The sequence below is a fragment of the Chlamydotis macqueenii genome, chromosome 2 (assembly GCF_036417535.1).
Source record: "Chlamydotis macqueenii isolate bChlMac1 chromosome 2, bChlMac1.mat, whole genome shotgun sequence".
NCBI classification, from domain to species: Eukaryota; Metazoa; Chordata; class Aves; order Otidiformes; family Otididae; genus Chlamydotis; species Chlamydotis macqueenii.
Genome location: NC_141557.1, coordinates 1,495,361 through 1,516,687, shown reverse-complemented (window position 1 = coordinate 1,516,687; position 21,327 = coordinate 1,495,361). Strand labels below are relative to the sequence as shown.

Genomic DNA, 21,327 nt, shown 5'->3' with positions numbered 1-21,327 from the left:
AGAACTTTGTGGTTGGTCTTCAGTATGCCCGTAGTGTATGAACCGCGGTGGCTTTGGCCAGTCTTCCACCAAGACAGCGTGACCGTCAGGTGAACCAAGCAGCTCTGAAAACAAAGCAAAGAAGAATTGCTGAGAAGAAACAACTTGCTGTGTGCTTTGAAGGACAGTAATTCTTTTGGTTCTCCTGAGGTCATGGCAGCGGTTGTGCAGCCCAGCCACAAAACAGTACCACGGAGAAATTACGCTACCGCATTGGACACTCCAGCACGAGGAGAGGAGATGGTCCAGCCTGCTGCTAATGGAAAACATTCAGAGTGTGGCTGATAGATGTCGTTTGTCCACAACGTCACATTGAGGCCTGTGCTCTGGCGTGAGTTGTCTGAGAGGCTCCTGGGAAGGCAGCAAAGCACAGAAGAGGTGTAGCAGGTAGTTAAACAGCTCCTATCTATCAGGACTGGCCATCTTCTGCAGAGAAAGTACTACTGGAGTTTACCCTTTATTATCAGGAGAGGACTGAGCTATGTGTGAACAGAAAAAGGATTTCATTTATAAAGGAAAAGTCACAAGTTCAGCAGATATAAGATCTGGCAATCATGAAATCAAGATATCCTTCACAGCTGGAAACAGCGATATGCTTGGAATGAGCCACTGATGAATGGTCAGTTGACAGAAGTCAACAACAGGAGAGCTCTGGGAGAACCTTTCAGCCGCAGGAGAACCCACAGTTTCATGAGATCCTCACACTCACTTGGTTGCACAGACCAGGTAAGGTTTAATGCTGAGTTACATTTAATTCATCCATCATCTTCCCTCAGAAGGATCAGGCAAGAGCCAATCTCTGGAAATTTGACGGCTAATTTTGAGGATAATGTACCAGACAAAAAATGTCAGTGCTCTGCAGCAGAGTTTGATAAGGCAGTGCCAAACAGGAGCTTGTGTAGGCATCTTCTCTCGGTGCCCACAAGGCAGCAAGCAACCAGGAACGAACTGAAACTAGGGTAGCCAGAGACTGACAAAAAGGTATAGCATGGAGAAAGGGATCTTGCGCTGGCAGTGCTGGAACATCACAACAGAGCACCCTGAAAATTATCTAATAATCTCATGTAGGGCTTGACGGCCTAGAGAAGTCTCATATGGGAAAGCCAGAAGAAATTTAGGTAGGTGAGCAAAAGCCTGAGGACACCAGCAGAATGGAGTCACTAACAGAATGGAAATAAGATGTACCCCAGTGGAGGTGGTGCGAAGAGGGGAAGGAAGATCAGTCTGAAGCTCAACTCACCTGAAATCATGCAACACCAAACAGACCATCAGATATTGCAGAGCAAGATCACAGTCCTTTGATAGAATATCCATGCTCTTTGAGGCCACAAAAGACCTGCATGATAAACAGGAATGGTGCAAAGGGCAACATAGCTCGTACTCAAGATTTCTGAGCTGGAATGGGATCCACCTATGGAAAGGTTTATATGTGTCATAGTTCAGCCCCAATTGGGACCAGACTACGCAGTCTCTCTCTCACTCCCCCCACCCTCCGAGAGAACAGGGAGAGAAAATGTAAGAAAAACGGCTCGAGGTTTGAGATAAGGACAGGGAGAAATCCTTAAAGTTACCGTCACGGGCAAAACAGACTCAACTTGGGGAAAACTATTCATTTATTACTACAAACAGCAGGATAATGAGACAGAGAACAAGATAACCTCCCTCCACCCCTCCCTCTTCCCAAGCTTAACATTATCTCTACTACCTTCCCCCCCACGAGCAGCACAGGGGGGAAGAGGGAATGGGGGTTGTGGTCAGTTCATCATACGTTGTTTCACGCCGCTGCTTCATGGTTGGGGGAAGAACTCCTCACGTTTCTCCCCTGCTCCAGTGTGGGGTCCCTCCCACGGGCGACAGTCCTTCGTGGAACTGCTCCAGCGTGGGTCATCTCTTCCACGGGGTGCAGTCCCTCCAGAACAGCTGTCCCAGTGGGCCCTCCACGGGCCAGAGCCGCCTTCAGGCATCCACCTTCCCCGGTGTGGGGTCCTTCATGGGCTCCAAGTGGATCTCTGCTCCTCCATGGACCTCCATGGGCTGCAGGGGGACAACCTGCTCCACCATGGTCGTCACCACAGGCTGCAGAGGAATTCTGGCCAGGAGCCGCATTACTCCTCCCCCTCCTTCTGAACTGACCTTGGCGTCTGCAGCCGTTCCTCACAACAGGCTGGTAGATGTCTCTCAGGATCTTTTTTTACATCTTATTCACTTCACTTCACTTTCTTTTTTTTTTTTTTTTTTTTTTTTTTTTCCCCCACACAGGATGGGAAGAAAACTGTTCTAGTCTACGTTCCTAAGGAACAATGCGATACATATCTCAGAACCTTTTTGAAGTAGATCCAGTTTAGTGGTGATCATGGGATTGTCTCCTTAAAACTTCATATCAGACTTTTTTTTCAAAATGACTTTGGCTTTAGGAAGTTCCTGGTAGTTAGTTACCCATGCAGGAGAGCTGTTGTTAATAGCTGGGGTTCCAGTGGGTGAGACTTAAGAAGCGTATCAGAGCTATACAGGACTAACAAAATTCTTACACGCAGCAAATGACTACTTCGCACCTTTTAACATCTTCCACGGTCTATCCAAGGTTCTCTTACTTTCTCAGTGTTTATTTTTTCTATCACCCTTTTGAGGCTGCCAGAAAAGAAAAAAAAACTTTTAAAATACAGAGAAAGAGAAAAGAAAGAGAAGGAATACTAATGGAAGGAAAACTACTAAAAATATTAGCAGGTGTTTACAATCAAATGGGGCCTAAACCTCCCAAGTTGCTTCCACAAATTGCTTGACATTTTTTATGGGGTAATTTTGTGGGGTACAGAGCTTCAAAGTGATGGAGTTATATGACTGGGATGGTTTTGGCTCAGGAGCTTTTTTGAAATGTATCCTTTTTGTTCGATTGGGCATTTTCATTGTCTGCAAGCAGTATATTTGACTGTGTTCTGTGTTCAGAGGGAAGACTTTTGAGCAATACCTTTGTTGACCAATAAAAGCCCATTCCCTATGACGTTCCCTGTGATGTTCAAGGCCAGGCTGGATGAGGCTCTGAGCAACCTGATCTAGTCTGAGATGTCCCTGCGCCTCGCGGGGGGGGGGGGTTGGACTGGATGGCCTTTGAAGGTCCCTACCAACTCTAACCATTCTATGATTCTATGACAAAGCCTCTCTGATCTCAAGAGCAATGACAGTGAGTTGCTCCCAAGAAACTAAGGACATTTTTTCATCAACCAAAAGTGCGCATGGAATTTCAATCCAGAGCTACATATGGATGCAGGGGACAGTCAAAGAACCTCTTGCAAATCTAGCTGCACCAGTTTTAAAAGCCATATCATCTAGCTATGAACTGTACCCTTCCATTGCAAGCTATTGCTGCAAACTACCATGCCTGACAGCTTGAACCAAGCCAAGTAACTTTGCACTGAAGCAGATGTAAGAGTGTTCAGCTGGTCTAGTCCCTACCTGTCCAGGTTGTGAAACCGCTCTGGCTAGATTCACATCAGCATGTCCTTCACGAGTCAGTGAGTTGTGATATCTGAGGTTTGGACATCTGAGCCTAGAGTGGGATGCAGAGCCCTGATTTAGGTACCCGTCATCTCTAAGGAAGCGCTTGGGCAGAAATTTTGACTATTTTTTTTTTTTGTGATCTGAGAAAAAAAAAATAAAATATCTACTGAAAACTGCAGAAAAATATTCTGAGAAGAGCTTTAGCTTGACATAGCTTCTGAATGGCAAATTAAATTTTTAAAAGTGGGAATTTTTGAAAAATAAAAAAAAATGTTTCTGGTTTGTTGAAAATAAAATTTGCTTCACAATATCTAATCAAAGAAGCCTCTTTCCACCTAATTAAGATGTTAGCTGAAAATATCATTAGCTGATCTTTTAAGTCAAGAACAAGTTCACAAACATACACTCCTCTCAATTTTCCCCCATAGAAAATATTTTTAAAGAAATACCACAATTGCCCTTTTCCAAAGAACATTGCTATTTTGAAGAAAACATACTTTACAGTGTGAGCATTTTTCTTCAGATAAACATTGACCAGTCCTGCTGAGTGACGCCAAGTTGTTCTGAACACCACGCTACTTCCACCTTTTGCACCAGATCTAATGCAGTCCTCGCTGAGCAGCTACAGCGATTTCCCATTGCCTGAATTCTTTTATGCGGCTCGGTGCTAAATATGAGGGCAAGACTAAACAAGGAGCTGTGACTATTCTGAATCTTTCCCCTTATTCTTCTCCTTTGTGACTCATATGCTGCTCAAGGCGATCATTACTGCAACATGGTGGATTCTGATCCGGCTGTATTTGCTGCTGGACACATCTATATTGTGAAAAATGTCTGTTCCAGGGCTGAAAGTCTTCACAGCACCACCATGAAAATGGCCTGTCCAAATCTTTCACGAGATTTCCAGTCTAACTTAACGTCGTGGTCTTGCATATCTTCCCATGGTGGAGGACTTCTCAAGGCTTGTGCTGAAGCCTGCATATGGTGGTGCGCTCACGTGGATGGTGTTGGCTAAGGGTCTTAGACCTGCATTCATGTCCTAGTGCAGGCTTTCTGCAGGCTCCTTCTCACTTTACGGAGAGAGTAAAACCCACAAAGCAATTCATCCCATCCCACTACAGAATCTAAAGGTGTGCATTGCCAAATAGCTTGGATCCCCAGCTTACTCCCAGGTTTTGGTCCCCTAACTGTCCCCTTTGGACGGGTGTTAGTTGGTCCTCAAGCCCTCCTAGGGGAAGAATCAGGTTACTCCTTTTGAGATGAAACCTGAGTGCTTGCTGGGAATATTTGTCTGCAGGGATGCCTCCTCATAAGCAATTTGGGTAAGATCGCACCATGTCTGCCTTCCTTCAGCTCACACCACCATCCAAGGCCAGCCTAGCAAGTCTTGTTTCCTCAAGCACTTTCACTACATCTAGTGCCTCAGTCCTGAGGCACACAGCACTTGTCCTGCTGGTTTTGAAGGGTTCATTGCTGACCTAAAGGCAATTCGGTGTCCCAGTTGGACTAACGCAGAAATGACTCCCAGAGCTACTTGATCTCCTCAGGGAACACTCCAGGTCAGGTCCTGACACAGGGGAGCTGCCCTGCCCTCTCTAACAACCTATCTTTGACCATGGCTTATAAAGGGAGCCTAGAGAGTCCTGAATTCAGGACACGTGTATCACTTCCTTCCGCTTAGCCTCCGCGCATCCTCTCCAAAGCCCTTCCACCCCTCTGACGCGGGTAAGCACTTCTGAAGGTGAGTCAAGCTTGCAAAATGCAACTGAAAACGAGAGGAAAAAGATTAGGGCTGGGAGCCACAGTGTGTTGTAAGCTAAAAAGTAAAAGTCCTATGGCCCCACCCAATGCCAACCATTCTCCCGTATCCTTAGGGCTGCATGTTTTTCCATATACCATTCAATTTATGATTTGCCAGTTCCAAGTATAGCAAACTCACAGAGTGAGAAAAATCTCATTTGGAGTTGGTTTTGGCTCCTCTCTTGCAGTTGGACTCATTTGGAACAAGGTCTTTGTACTTTATTACAGCAAATGCCCACAGGTTATTATTTCGAAGAGCCATTAGGGAAAGGAGTCCAAGTAGAGGGGGGGCAGCGGGCTGAAGGGGGCCAGAAGAAAAGGCGCAAAGCTTCTGAAATGCATCATTTCTCACCTTGCCATAAAAACAAATGGCGGAGAGAACCTGAGCTAATAAACACCTATTGAGAACAGGGCAATTTTCCCCCCGCCCCGTCTTTGGCTTTGACCACTGGGGATTTTTTCACCTATTTTTAAACACATGTAAAGCAAAGAAAAAAAATATATATTCAAAGTTACAAAGAAGTACCTTGAGCCAAATTACTTTAAAAAAAAAAAAAAAAAAAAAAAAAGGAGAAAAAGCTGGTGAAAGCTGTGTGTGGATATGGCCAGATCAGATACACAGACAGACAGATAGGACTGGAAGCATGGACTTGGAATTCAGATGTCCTCTTGTGCAAGGTGCCATACAGACATCACTCAGCCTACCTATGGAGATGTCCATATAAGAGGCAGATCAGAAAAAAATGTCAAGATATTGCTTAAACCAATAGAAAAGGTTTTTTTTTCTCAGTTTTCATGATTGTTTTTCTCTGAGTACAATGTGCCTCCATCCCAATCAGCTGTCTTTCTTTGACTGTTTTTCTCTGCATCAACTAGGAGTCAAGAACATGGCACATGCCAATGAACTATTCCTTTACGATTTGGTAATGATGTGATACGTGATTTTATTAAACATATCTTTGTCAAAACACAGAAGTTCTGTCAGCTATGCCTCAATTAGACCTAAGGTGGGATTGATCTTCAAAGTCAGAAATAATTACCTGGGCCCCTGTATAGGTAGAAATCACTCTATCATACGACAAGCCCCAGAGGAATATCTCAGATTTAGAGATCTAACTTTACATGTCTAAAATTAGATGAGGAGGATACCATACTATTTAGTCATGTTCAGGTCATTACTTTTTGTAGAATGCTTATTTTGGAGGAATTGAACTTAAAAACGGGACACTGCATTCATTGTTCAGTCAGGTCTCCACCCATAAATCAAAGGGAGATTTGAGGTGGTATAATCAATCATTTTATTTGGACAAAAATATCTGAGATTATAAAGTACGGCTTTTTTGGATGACTATAATTTACAGTTCCAAGAGTCAAAAATCTAGATAGATCTTTTCTCCAACAGAAAGTATTTTCTGAAGCTAAGGTATGAAAGCTTTTGTGAAAAGCTACTTTCAATGAAATTTTATTTGTTGGGGTTTTTTTTTCACACTTTAAATGACAGAAATAAGGAAAATAAGCTTTTGCCCCTCAACACACTGGCTTTTCTCCTTTATTCTGGAAAGAAATAATACAAGACAGCCAACGCCAGACTTCTGACACTGTAATAAAAGAGTTGTTTCCTGGAAAGAAAAATATTTTAGAATTTTTTATGAAAAGAAACAAAAAATGAAGAAATTAGAAGAAAAGAAAAAAATATTCATTTATTTCAGCAGATTTAATAAAAAATATCACTTTTGGCCTCCTCAGTTCTAGATTAATTTCAATCAAGGGAGGCAATCAGCCAGAAAATCTGAGCAAACATGTCTCTAACCAACGGCGTCCTGATGAATAGCTTTGTCAGGGTATGTAAAAATGATGTATTTTCTTGAACAGGAGAAGTTATTAGCAAAAATGAAACCCAGCTCCATGTGCAGACAGAAAGGCGCGTGTCTTTCCTTGTTCCAGCTTTACCCCGTTCGTTAGCGGTCGTGACCTGCTGTAACTCCACCCCACGGTGACTCCAAGGGTGGGATTCCTATGATGAGTTGTGGCCTTCACCTCATCCAGCAGCAACCGCACAAACAGGGTCAGATGAATCAGGCCCGAAAAGTTCCTATTCCTCCCCAGGGACCATAAAGGGACACCCAAGTGATGACTTTCATAGCGTTAGCTGAGACGAATGGGAGACAAGGGGCTGAGTCCAAGGCAACAAACAGCCATATGGTCACTTGTAACGTACCGAGAACAGATGGATCAGCGAGCGATTTACAGATGTAATAATGCTAGATGATCCCAACCCCATGATGAAGCAATATTATCCCCAGTTTGCAGATGGGGAAATTGAAGCATAGGGAAGTGTAGAGCCCAGTTCAATTTCTGGTGAAGCCAAATTATTCGTCTGTCACTACCCATGATGAGGAAAATCTGGGAATACAACACAGGCCTTCTGAGCCCCATCCTGATATGTGGAATCCCAGCTATAAACTGTACGGTTACGCACGGGACCTGGAGCTGACATGGAAAGTCTCCTACTTGGCTGCGGAGCCTGCTGCATCACCATAAATCAGCTTGGCACATCCTTCAAACTCTGGTTTTGCTGCAGCTCTGGGGAGGACTTCTGGTTCTCTCGTGTCTTGCTCTTTTGTGAGATTCCAGAAAGAAAAATAGCGAAAGGGTTGAGAGTGTTTCTGCTATTAAGTGTCACATCACTGACTGTTCGGGAAGTACCTCGGTTTGTACCTTTTCTTCCTTCACTACAGGACATGCTTCCAAGACATGGACCACTAGACACCTCTTGGATGATGGAACCAATGCTTCCCAGAAGCATTGCAATTTCTGTGCCTATGGCAATTGAGTGCATTGCGCATTTCCCCAGGTAAAGGCTTCCCAGTCCCAAGGGATCTCCAGAAATGGGTATTAGGCTGCAGCTCACACTGCCAGCGTAATTCATTCAGCTGTTCCTGTTCACCATCTTTTTCAAGGACAACCTGGGTATCAGCAGGTCAGAGCTTTGTGAAGTGGTGGCTGTTTGTAGCTATTACCTTTCCCAAGAGCTTCAGAGGGCATTTCCAGGTCCAGGTAATCCCAAACCGAAGGGAGAGGCTGTGGCATCAGCAAACTGAACACAAAATGCTCCCATCTCCAGAAGGACTCACCCAGTTCACAGCTTGTTACCACAGTGTCCTTGAGAAAGAAGATTGTTGAGGGTGGGATACAGGCTGGATGAATTCTCCTGAGTGGACTGAGATGGGTTAGGAGCTGAGTATCCTAACTGCAGAGCATGAAAACTCCTTTCATGGAACATCTGTGCAAGATAACGTTTAAAAATGTAAAAAAAAAAGATACCAAAAGCACAGTCACAGGGCCAAGATATGCAGATAGCGCTGAACTGATGACCTGCATAGTGGACTCCACTCTTGCTGCAGCACCCGATAAAACACAGGCTAATGCACCGAAGCCATGGTTTGATGGTCATTGCCGCATGCAGTGATCCATTAATTATTTCCTAACCTGGGTCAGCATTCTACTGCTGGGGCATCTGCCCATGAAGAATCCACTGGTAGCAACTGGAACCACAACCTTACCTTCGTGGTCTGACTTTTCTGCCCATGGGGAGCTCCGTGCTGTCAAGCCACCTTCCTCCATCACCGTTTGAGCCAGCTGATACACATCTCCCATTCTCACGTCTCCAGTGTGGGTTTGATGTTACACTGAATCTGGTGTAAATTGCTCCTGTGAGCAGCGACAATCCCCCTTCTCCTTCTCCATCTCTGTGGTTTTGATGCTCTCAATTTCGGTACTCCAGCAATTGTGCAGCCACGTGGTAAATTAGAGTAACCAGCGGATCGGAGGGAAAACCCAGGAGGTTCACAGCAGATCAGTTCATCGATTGTGTTCACCTCTCGGCCGTGAAATTAATTCTAGCAACTTCCCCGTGCCAGCACTAACACTCAGGTGGCTGCGAGATGCACTGCATCAGGTTCTTGGTGTGGATGGGAGATATTTTTTTTTTTTTCCTGGCTAAGGTTGCAGTCAGGTCAGCTCCCTCATCTGGCTGCCCTCACAACCGAGCAAGGTGCAGAAGGAGAGGAAGACTATGGATTTTACAGGCAGGACAGATAAAATGCTTTTAACTCTCTTGCCAAACTGTGCCCCAAGACACAAGCCAGCTGGCTTGCAAATAAGCAGATTTGGGGGACAGAACAGGCCAGCACAGCACAGAGACCGGCACAGCAAAACAACTGCTGAAGTACAGTCAAGGCATTTTGTGGCTTCAAGTGGGCCAAACGGGATGTTTAAAGAAGCGAACAGAGAAGGCAGGTGGATTTGCAGCAGAGCTGCAGCGTGCAGGCAACAACCCTCATCGGGGACAGCCTGGGATGGATCCTCTGCGTGGAGGCAGTGAGCGATGTACCCACTGTGGGGAGAAAATCGCGATGAGAGGACACGGTGTGGAGCTCGAGTCCTTGCATAACTGAGGCATGATGTGAAACACGCTTCATTTTACGCCCTCATGTCTGTGGGCATTTTTGGACCAGGCTCCTTTCTTTACCCCTCCTTGCACGCACTGAAAGGCAGTTGGAGAACAGGACCTCTTGGTGCCATCTGCCAAGGTGGCACCACCTTTTTTTCAGGCTATCCTCCTCCAATACGTCCACCACCCTGGCTGAACTGGATGCCAGAATATTCTGGGAGTGGCAGCCCTTTGATTCAAGATGAAGTATGTTAGATTTTTTTTTTTTTTGGTCATTCAGACAAAAATAATGATATTCTCATCTGTTTAGCTCCACGTTATTATGGGCTTTTCAATAGATTCCATATTGCGCCCTCAGTTATAACATTAAACCGGCCGGCTCCAAACCGCAGGATGATTGAAACATTCTGGTTCAGCTGCGTGTTCCAGCTCATGTCAAGCCAAGTTACTTTAAATACATCAAAATTCATGGGATGCATAAAGAATGCAGGTCAAACAAAGTCACAGAGATCTGTGGCTGACAGGAGTGGCGTTCGAAGAATGCCATGGGGGGGAGATGGTACCCCTTCTTGCTTTGCGAATTTAAAATAAAATAAAATAAAACAAAACAAAATAAATTTTTAAAAATATGTGAAGGGACACATCTTAGTACATACAATAGATCTGGAGTTAGTCCAGGTTACCTGGAAGAACCTGAACAAATGCTTGTCTGTCTGGAATATGACAAATCCATGACCTCCAAGATGATGTTTGAAGAACCTCAATGCCCAGCAACATCTGGAAGACAGGACCAAACAAGTCTATGCAGGTGTCCATGAAGCAGCATAATGAGGGGATGCATTGCTTCCCCCTCCCAATCTCTTCAAAAAGCAAGGCCAGGAGAAATGCAGCACAACTTGGGACTGGAACCTACAGAGCTAGGACCTTTGAAATTAGGGAGTACACAGACTAGGGGTATGAGAACACAGGACATGTTTTTCAAATGACTTTTTTTTTAATTTAAAATTCCTCACTCTGAAAATTTTTACTGGAATATTTCTGTTTTCCTTAACAGAAAACTTCAACCAATCAGCACTATGAACGTGCTTCTTAAAATCCTAGAAGAAATAGAGAGTTGTGTTTCATCACTGTGGATCATGTCAACTTTGGGTGAATGAAGCCTTTGAAAGGAGTACTAAAATCCAAATGTCACCTAATTTTTGGAAAATAATTCCGGATTCTATTTGGAAACTCTTCTATAATAAATATTCTGAGAGCACACTTGTACATTTTAATTTCAGGTCACATATTTGACTCTCAGGAGAAAAAAAAAAATCAAATTGTAGGAACAGTTGTGTATTAGTCAGGCTGAAATAACTGCACAGCCTATTTTCATGTCCTGTTGAGCTCTCCATCCCATCACTCTTTCTCTGACTTGCTGTATGACAGTGTTTATTCTGATCAGTCTGAGCATACACAATCCTTTGCAGCTTTGCTGGATTCATTCAAGGCACCAGAAGTGATTTTTTTTTTGGCCAGTATAAATAACAGTAATAACAAGCTTCAACCTATTTGATGTGGTTTTAATATTTCAGTAAGGCCATAGATTTTTATTTTTTTAATAAGAGTGAGAAACTTAAAAGTGAGTGTAAATGTATATTGCGTTTGCAATAATAGCTGGGAATTAGTCTGAGTGTATTACATCAGCCTGAAATATTAATTTTTCAGAATTCTGAGCTCTCTTTCGACTTTGAGGCCAAGTCTTTGAAAGACCGCATGCACTGAACTTTGACTGGATCCGGATGCCTCGGGGGACGTTTGCAACCTCTGTCCTTTCTGCAGTGATGCCACGCTCCTCTGCTTTAGCTCAGAAATCTGATTCTGCAATATTTAGATGCTCCAGGTCTGATTAGCTCACCTAAGATCTAGGTTTAGGACTGCAGGCATCCTCCGCTCTTCTGTAGTCAATGGAGATGGCTGCGACCAAAGGACAAGTCAGGCTGAATTGCCCTCTGGAGCTGCTAATCTCCATCCACTGACTATGCAATAACCCTAAGGTGACCTTAGCTATCGTGTAGATGCCTCAAATATCTGTCTACAGTGAGGTGGGATGAACTCAGGTGTAAGGCACAGGCATCCGCAATGTCAAGGATCAGTCCACTTCATGCAGAACCTGGTACAGCGAGGACCTTCACGCTGGCAGAAAGACTGAACACTTTTACCAAGAACAGGAATTAAAACCTCTGGAGACGGAGGTCTCACAAAGTCATGCTGAAGCACCATTGGCCATGCATTTCCCCTTTTGCACTTTTTCACCTCTGCCTCCATACTCTTTGCTCTTGGCCTCCCATGTCCCCCATCCTGCCCAGCTGCAGCTCACGGTTATGAAGCCGTGGAAGTGAGCTGGTGTGGAAATTATTTTCTCATGTACCTGGAGACCAGCGTAATTTCATATTAGAAGCTAAAATTAAAATCCTATTATAGCAAAAGGAACTGGAATCCCAGGGGGACAACATACCAAGCATTAGCTGAAAACACCTTCCTGAGCAGGCAGAGGGAACCACGAGGGAGAACGGCATCTGTTACTCGCATCTGAGTGCAAATTCCTTCCACCTGCCACAGGCAGAAAGTCAAAACCCCTTCATTTTCTGCTAAGTGCTCCAGCTGCCCCTCTAAAGGACACTGTAAACTCCATTAAGCGGCTTTCCACCCTGTCCTGCCTGGTTGCTGTTTCAGGCCCTGCCATCAGACAGTGCCAAGGAGGCACCTGGGGATGCTGGTCCAGCTGACCAGTTTGCATTTCCCAACCAGCATGGAGAATGATGGAATGCTTTCATTTCCTGAGCAGAAACCGCAACAGTTTGTATTTCCACAGATATATCGAAGCAGGCTAGAAAATCACCCATCAGGGCAACTGCAGCCACTGTAGGAAGAGAAAAGCTTGATGCAAAAGAGAAGAGATGAGAAGAACATAGTCTTGGGACAGCAGTAGCAAGCTAAGAATGTAAATACAACAATAAATCATAATATCAAGATCCTGTCATGTCCCACGTCAACCACAAGCCTTAAAGCCATTTCTGAAGGTCAACGGTGTTATCTCCATGTGACGTGCAGGGAAGTTGAGGCACACAATGCCGGATGTGCATCGCCCAGCAAAGCTGGAAATACAGCCTGTATCTCTGAAGTCCTCCAGAAATCCTTCTGAAGGTAAAAATCAAGAAAGCAGGGCAAAATTTGGGAGTGTCAGCCTGCTGCACCATGTGCTCAGGCACAGTGCTGTTCTGCAGGATAAGTCCTTCTGCACAGCCATGCTGGGTCACCCAGTAACTTCTTTCCTGTGCCCTGTTATTTTTTCCCATCTTTGTTTTTGCTATTTAATTGCCAAACTGGGACACTCTCTTATGCAGATGTAGAGCACCCAAAGGAGCCCCTATCTCTGTCTGGGAGCTCAGGTTCCCACATCTGCTTTTCTGGATGGGGGGAGGCTATGAAAGCGAAGACTTAGGAAGGACTCCTTAAATTGATGGAGTAATCAGACATAAAAATAGCATCGATGGTGCCTTTGGTTGTGGTCTTCAGCTGGGACTGGCACCACTGTAAAAACTACCCAGGCTGCAGGTTGCCATCCCCTGTATCATCTGTGCAGCAAACGAATACAGATACACAAATAAAAGTGACGGAATCATACGATAGTCTGGGTGGGAAGGGACCTTCGAAGCCCACCCAGTCCAACCCCCCTGCATGGAGCAGGGACATCTCCAACCGGATAAGGTTGCTCAGAGCCCCGGCCAACCTGGCTTTGAGTGTTTCCAGGGATGGGGCATCCACCGCCTCTCTGGGCAACATGTTCCTGTTCCTTTCTCAGCTGGTCTGGTAGCTTCTCCCTGCCTCTCATGCCCTGCCCAAAATTGAGTGAGCAGTATGAAGCAGATAAAATGTCTTGGGATCCTTTTGAGGAAAGGCTTCGCATTCCTGCCCCAAGGGCTGGTAGGATTTGTCAGCAGTCAGATTCTGGCTGCTGCGTTCCCCTAGCTGTTGCCTTAGCGTGGTGCAACGAGGGAGTAGAAGCACTGAGTGGTACCAAGATTCGGTGTGTTTTTTCACTCCCAAGCACTACGCACAGGTCCTTGAGCCAGCCCCAGACCCCTGCCAGTCGCAGGAAGGGGGACCCACGGCCACGCTGCCTCTGGGGCCAGGCAAGTGAGCCTGTATGGTTAGGTTAGTCACCTGGCACGTGACTAATCCACTGGGATGGAAGCAAGGAATTCATTTTTCGTTTGGCCGTGACACTGCTCTATGCTGCTGTACAAGCTATTGTACCATCTCGTGCCTCATCGACTGCTGTTGCCCAGAATCACAGAACCGTTAAATTTGGAAGGCACTGCAGGAGGTCATCTGGTCCAAGCCTCCTGCTTAAGCAGGGCCACCTACAGCCAGCTGCCCAGGACCACGGCCAGATGGCTTTTGAGTATCTCCAAGGATGGAGTCTCCACAACCTCACTGGGCAACCTGCACCAGTGCTCAGTCACCCTCACAGTAAAAAAAAAAAGTGGTTTTTTGCTATTCAGATGGAACCTCCTATGTTTCAGATTATGTCCATGGCCTCTTGTCCTGCCAGTGGGCACCTCAAAAGATAGCCTGGCTCCGTCCTCTTTGCATCCAGATGATTAATGAAGATGTTGAACAAGACTGGACCCAGTGTTGACCCGTGGGGTACACTGCTAGTCACTGGCATTCTACTAGATTTGGTGCCACTGATGACCACCCTCTCAGCCTGTGTTCAATCCACCTCGCTGTCTGCTCATCCAGCCCATTTATTTGCTCCAAAAACCCCACGATGCGGTATTTATGGCAAGCGCTATATAAAAGCCAGGCATTGTTTATTAAATCTCACCCTTAGTCAGCAAAACACTTAAAACACGTGCTTAAGATTTAGGGTAAGCTTAAAGCACGCTGGGACCCAACCGTCATGTCGGAGGGAGAGGGATTGCTGAGCAGCGGTAACGCGCTCCTAGGTCACCTGTTGCACTTAACGCTTTTACGTCTAAAGGAGGCATTCGCTCCAGGTTCTTTGGAGGAGATTCTCTTCATCGATTTATTACCGAAGAAGCACGGAACCACCAGCTTCCCAACAAAATCAGATTCTCACTTAATGACTAAGATTTGGGAGCTGGCGTTTGAAGGGAAAAATTAAATTGCATGGTATTTGTGGTAAAACAGACAGATTTGAGACCACAGTAACCCGCACAGCCCGAAAAAAATTACAGCTGGATGGTGTAGAAGTCTCTTGCTTATAATAATTTTTAAAATGTCTGTTCTTACTCAAGGTTATTTCTAAAATAAGTCTGTACTGGGAGCCGATCCATTTTATGCTTTCATTCAAACAGCATGCTGCTTTAATTTATATTTTTTATGAATGCTTCAAAGAAGTATGTCTCTGTACTTACGTAAGGACGTGAGTCCCACTGAACAAAATATCTGAACCCTACACAATCTTCCAGAATTCATCTGTCTGGGAAAGGGCACTCCAGGCTCAGGCACTTGGTCGAAGAACAATTTTATTTTGTTGCTTCGGTTTTTTTAATTCATTGATTTGAATGTTGTCTGATTTCATTAGTTTCAGTAGGCTGGATGGCTTTCATCGATCTGCCAAAATCCCTCCTTTCCATCCCAATTTGCATTATCAGATATTTTAAAAAAAATCGGAAATTTCCTGTTGAGCACAAAAAAACCAGTCCCAAGAATGGATCTTTGCAGTGGCCTAACTGCTCCCCATTAAAGTGCAAAGGGTCCTGGATGGCCTTCCTGGACCCAAGAAGAGGTTTCTCTTCATATAGAAGGGAAGAGTCTGCTACCAAAGTATGCAATGAGCAGGACTTCTCCCTCAAAATATCCTTGTTGAAGTCTGAAGTTGTTCAAGTAGAGAGGTCAGAACCTGGCCCCTGGTGAAGGGACAGTCCAGATCCTTTGGATACGGAGAAGTGCTATAAGCTTCAAAAAAAAAAAAAAAAAAAACCCCAAGAAGCCTGTCTATCATGGTGCACCACACCTTGGGAAACACAACAATCTGTGTTCTTCTCCTTTCTCCTTTTTCTCCCTGGACATTGGCTCTGGATGATGCTCTCTGTGGTGGGAACTGCACGCTCAGCCTTGCAAAGGACTGGAGGCAGCTGAAATGAGAAGTTCCGAGGACTGGCTCAGAAACGCACTGACCCGGAGAAAGCCTCAATTGGCTGCCAACCAGCTGTGGGAATTTCCCACCCAGCGTTATGGAGCGTAAGCTCACGTATCAAGCTCAGCCCCATAAAACATCTAGTAGAAATTACTTTGGCAGAGATTAATTGCATGTAATGGTTTTGGAGCTATCGAAATTGAGATCTACTGGTGTTTCTATAGTCTCTCCAAGGGCATCCAGCCTCTGGGACCATGATAGCTTCAAACTTGCCAAACAGAGCATCTCCTTCCCCATGAGTGCATCAGGTGGGATGCACAGAGCACCACGGGCAGGGCAGTTGAGCAAGGACTCGACGTGGAAGGACACATCCTATTTTGGAGCAGAATTACGAGGCTGAACAGTCAAAAGACAAACCTGAAATAACCTGCAGCCCTGTCCCGAGCAAGACAGATGGGTCACGCTGAAGGAGAGAGAAGCCCTGTGAAATAAACCCAAAGATGCTCCAGCATGGTCCAGCACATGGGATCAGCATGAAGCGTGCCTGGCTTTAGTCTCAGATTAAGGCGTTCAATTTATACATGTGTAGTGTCATTGCACAGAGCCTTAAATATTTATCGAAACTGCCTTAGACCTGAGACTGTTACTCCTTGCACCTACTGACAGCCAAGGAGATGGCTGTAGATGTTTGGAGAAGGTAGAACGGAGATGGAGGAGATGAGAACAAGGGAGATGGGCCAACAGTAGGGAATCATAGAATCATAGAATGGTTAGAGTTGGAAGGGACCTTCAAAAGTCATCTAGTCCAATCCCCCTGCCAGGAGCAGGGACACCCCCAACTAGATCAGGTTGCTCAGAATCTCCATTCCTCACCCTGAGGTGGGATGGGAAAAGGAACGGGATCTGAATATCATGCAGAGGATTTTGCAAGAAGTAGATGTGGAAGTGGCAGTAGACCTGGCAGGCATCTGAGTCTGACCCAGAAGAACGGCCTGTTAGTGCCAGTCTGTCTCCATGACTCTCTCCCAAAAATTATAGAAGGAACATGGGATGACAATCCATGCATCTTGGTTCCTAAGACCAAAAGGGAGGAATCTTGGCTACACACCAGTCTCGAAAGACAGCTCAGCCGTACCACAAAGCGATCCTTTCATCCTTGAATCCCAGCGCAAGAGGAACATCTAGTCACAAGTAAAAATTCTGCCTCTTTAAAACACCTCTTGAGAGCCCGGTGAAATAAACTCTCACCTCTTCCACAGCTGCACCCACACAAAACCCAACATGATCACTGAACATCTGAGCAGGCAAAGCTAGCTCACACGGGAGCAGCGAATAATTTGAAGAGAAATAGTCGCACCACGATAATATGGTCAAAGAGAAAAGGAGGAACTTTTGGATAACCTGCTCCAAGGCCTGCTCCCACCGACTTACTAACAGCTCAGCTGAGATTACTGTTGTTCGTACTACAGCGGCAACCAAAGCCCCACTGTTCCAGCTGTTTACACATGAACAGGTGATTTTATGTCCCAAAGGTTTACCGTTAGGTCACTTAAAGACGGGCTAAGGATGAATTACAACACCCTGCCGACCACGGGAGAATCGAGGCACAGAGCATTTAGACTCAGAGGGAAGATGCCATGGAAAATTTCTGATCAAGCTATGATCAGAAATAGACATTTCTCTTAATTATCAACTTTACAGAAATTCCTTCCTCTCCTGGGAAAAAGCAGTTTTCCTCTGCATCAGGCTGTTTATGAAGATTAGATTGACAGAGTTGAGAGCACTGGATGGGCGATGTTCTATATAAAATGCCCAAGGTATGAAGCCACAGCCTGAAATTATAAACAAGAAGAGAGAAGGGGATTAAGTTATTGAGGTCTGTAAAGATAATTTGTGCTATAAACTGTCCATAGGTATAGGAGTGTTCTGGTTTTGTTAGTGAGGGGGGCCTAAGGTGGTAGCTTCTGTAGGAAACTGCTAGAAGTCGCTCCCCTTTGTTCAGTGGACTCGGCCGGGCCTAGGGCGGACCTGCTGCTGGCCAAGGCCAAGCCAATTGGTAGCAGAATGTCCCGTGATAACGCCTCTGCGATAACGTATTTAAGTAGGGGAAAACAGGAAAAAAAGGAGAGAAGATGTGAAGCAGCTGAGCAGGGGCAGAGAGGGGGAGGCGCGAGCCTCATGGGCCTTGCAGGCCTCACCCTCTGGCCTCCTGCCAGGCAGCCGACTGGGCCCAACTCAGCCCGGCCTGGCTGCAAGAAGTGGAGAGGAGATGAGAAGTGAATAAGATGTAAAAAGGATCCTGAGAGGCGTCTGCCAGCCTGTTGTGAGGAACGGCTGCAGACGCCAAGGTCAGTGAAGAAAGAGGGGGAGGAGTAATACGGCTTCTGGCCAAGATTCCTCTGCAACTCGTGGTGAAGACCATGGTGGAGCGGGTTGTCCCCCTGCAGCCCATGGAGGTCCACGGAGGGGCAGAGATCCACCTGCAGCCCGTGGAGGACCCCACGCCGGAGCAGGTGGAGGCCTGAAGGAGGCTGTGGCCCGTGGAGGGCCCGCTGGGACAGCTGTTCTGGAGGGACTGCACCCCGTGGAAGAGATGACCCACGCCGGAGCAGTTTCACGAAGGACTGTGGCCCGTGGGAGGGACCCCACGCTGGAGCAGAGGAGGAATGCGAGGAGTTCTTCCCCTGACGATGATACAGTGGTGTAAAACAACGCGTGATGAACTGACCGTGACCCCCATTCCCTTTTCCCCCCCCGTGCCGCTCGGGAGGGGAAGGTAGTAGAGATAATGTTAAGCCCGCGAAGAGGGAGGGGTGGAGGGAGGTTATCTTGTTCCCTGTCTCATTCTCCTGCTAATTTTAGAAATAAATGAATAGTTTTCCCCAAGTCGAGTCTGTTTTGCCTGTGACGGTAATTTTAAGGATTTCTCCTCGTCCTTATCTCAAACCTTGAGCCGTTTTTCTTATATCATCTCTCCCTATTCTCTCGGAAGGTGGGGGGAGCGAGAGAGAGACTGCGCAGTCTGGTCCTGATCGGGGCTGAACTACGACAAGGAGGGACCAAGTAGCCTTCAACAGCAGCAGGTGTGGAACGGTGCACCTTTTCCATTGGCTGGGAAACAGGGCTTGAAGACCAAAATAAGAAAATGGATTTAAAATCATCACCCTGTCGTGTTTAAACAGGTAGCGGCACTGAAGGCATCGGAGGCTTGAGTTTGCAAACAGGCAGCATGTGATTTTAGCAGAAGCCGTTCAGCCTGCAGGAAGACACTGAACTTGTTGGTCCCTCCAACATCCATGTCCACCTTTTGCTTTCTCCGGTTCTCTTCTTTCCTCCCTCCTGTACTTCCTTCTAAGAATTCTTGCTACGAATGGATGAAAAGATGCTAGATTAAGAGACTGATCCTTACCTGACACATCAAGAAGGATTTGGCTGGGACACGACATCTTCCACACAAGGTAAGACGAGCCAGGGCACACCTCCAGCTCCAAGGTAGCTTCACGAGCTTGCTTATCCTATCAAATCCAAACGTCTTAGTCTTCGTTAAGAGGCACAAACGTATAAACAACATCTACCACAGGGCAAGAATATACAAATGGATAATCAGAGCAGCTGTTGAGAGATAGCTCACCATCAGTTAGCTCCTTGGCTTGCTTCACCACCAGGTTGCAAGATCCAGCTCTTTCATTTCAGGAGGAAGGCGAAATCAGACAGAAAAACGTGGCACAAAACCAAGGGACCGATTGTCATTTATTTCCACTCACAGCGCAGCAGAAAAAGGCTGGAAGCTATTAAGTAGCTCAAAATTGAACAGGATCCAGTCGTCAGGCTGAAAACTTGATGTGTATGGAAAAAAAAAATCACCACAACAGCACTTCTAGCAGTTATGAAGGCATAGAGGTACCCACATTACAAACACAATCTCCTGAAAAGCTTGCATTCAGACAGCACACTGATTAGCAGGGTATCTGTTACATATCTATTAAATTTAGTCCAGCACAACCAAGGAACAGAAGGAAAACTGTTCTCCTTGCAGTCCATGGGATGGGATGGGATAGGGGCTTTCTAACCAGGAAGATGATGCTCCAGTTCTGGTTGGCATTGATCATAGAATCATAGAACAGTTTGGGTTGGAAGGGACCTTCAAAGCCCACCCAGTCCAACCCCCCTGCAAGGAGCAGGGACATCTCCAACCAGATCAGGTTGCTCACAGCCCCGGCCAACCTGGCCTTGAATGTTTCCAGGGATGGGGCATCCACCGCCTCTCTGGGCAACCTGGGCCTGTGCATCATCACCCTCAGCGTAAAAAATTTCTTCCTAATATCGTATCTACATCTACCTCCCTCTATTTTAAAACCATTACCACTAGTCCTGTCACAGCAGGCCCTGCTGAAGAGTCTCTCCCCACCTTCCCTGCAGCCCCCTTTGGGCACCGGGAGCCGCTCTCAGCTCTCCCCGGAGCCTCCTCTTCTCCAGGCTGAGCAGCCCCAGCTCTCTCAGCCTGGCCTCAGAGCAGAGCTGCTCCAGCCGTCTCAGCATCTGCGTGGCCTCCTCTGGACCCTCTCCAACACCTCCACGGCCTTCTGGTGTTGGGGGCTCCAGAGCCAGACGCAGCGCTGCAGGGGGGTCTCACCAGAGCAGAGCAGAGGGGCAGAATCCCCTCCCTCACCCCCTGCCCACTCTGCGGGGGTGCAGCCCAGGGTGCCGTTGGTTTCTGGGCTGCAAGGGCACGTTGTCGGCTCATGTCCAGCTTCTCACTCACAGTGCTCCCAAGTCCTTCTCCTCAGGACTGCTCTCCATCCATTCTCTGCCCAGCCTGGATCTGTGCCTGGGATAAATTTTGAGGCCTTACCATGGTACATACCGATTTCTATACCTGTTACCACCTCCGTAAAACGCAGGCAGTGATTTTTACACAACTTTATGAATGCCATGAGATGGCTTAGAGCTGAAACACCCTCCGGTATTCACCATGCAGCGTAACCAGCAAGCCCAGTCCAAACCTCAGCCCAACCCCCGTGTTAAATACGCACGATTAATACAGTGTATTAGAGCAAAAAACGCAAGCCTGCAGTGTGGTTTCCTTCTTACGCAGAAGTTACAAGGAAAAGAAGGGAGGCAGCCCGAAAGGTTCATTTCCTAAAGGAGAATTCAAGTCCTGGAAACCGTTTCACCGAACGCAGATTCCTTTTCCAGCCTTTGGCGTTCAGCAGCTTGGCGAGACAGGAAGAGCTGGATGGAGATGCCATCACGGAAGGGAGCCCCTGGCGTCGCTGCGTACCTGCAGTCACCCTCTCCTGTCTCTGTTTGCGTCATACAAGCTCATTGCCCGAACGAGAAGCAAAATGTTAAGCAGCAAGGGTTTTACGAGCCTAGGATAAACACTGCA

At 46.4% G+C, this 21,327-nt stretch overlaps 1 protein-coding gene across 1 annotated transcript in view; it reads right to left on the bottom strand.

Moving 5' to 3' along the window:
- Positions 1–10,271: 10,271 nt before the first annotated feature.
- Positions 10,272–21,327, bottom strand: part of SNAP47 (synaptosome associated protein 47) — a 42,250-nt gene continuing 31,194 nt past the window's right edge. Inside the window, exons 5-6 of the mRNA XM_086741690.1 lie at positions 10,471–10,564; positions 10,272–10,359 (exon numbers count right to left, since the gene is read on the bottom strand). Coding sequence (XP_086597816.1) covers positions 10,289–10,359; positions 10,471–10,564 — 165 coding nt within the window. The 3' untranslated portion in view covers positions 10,272–10,288. The remainder of the gene's footprint in view (positions 10,360–10,470; positions 10,565–21,327) is intronic.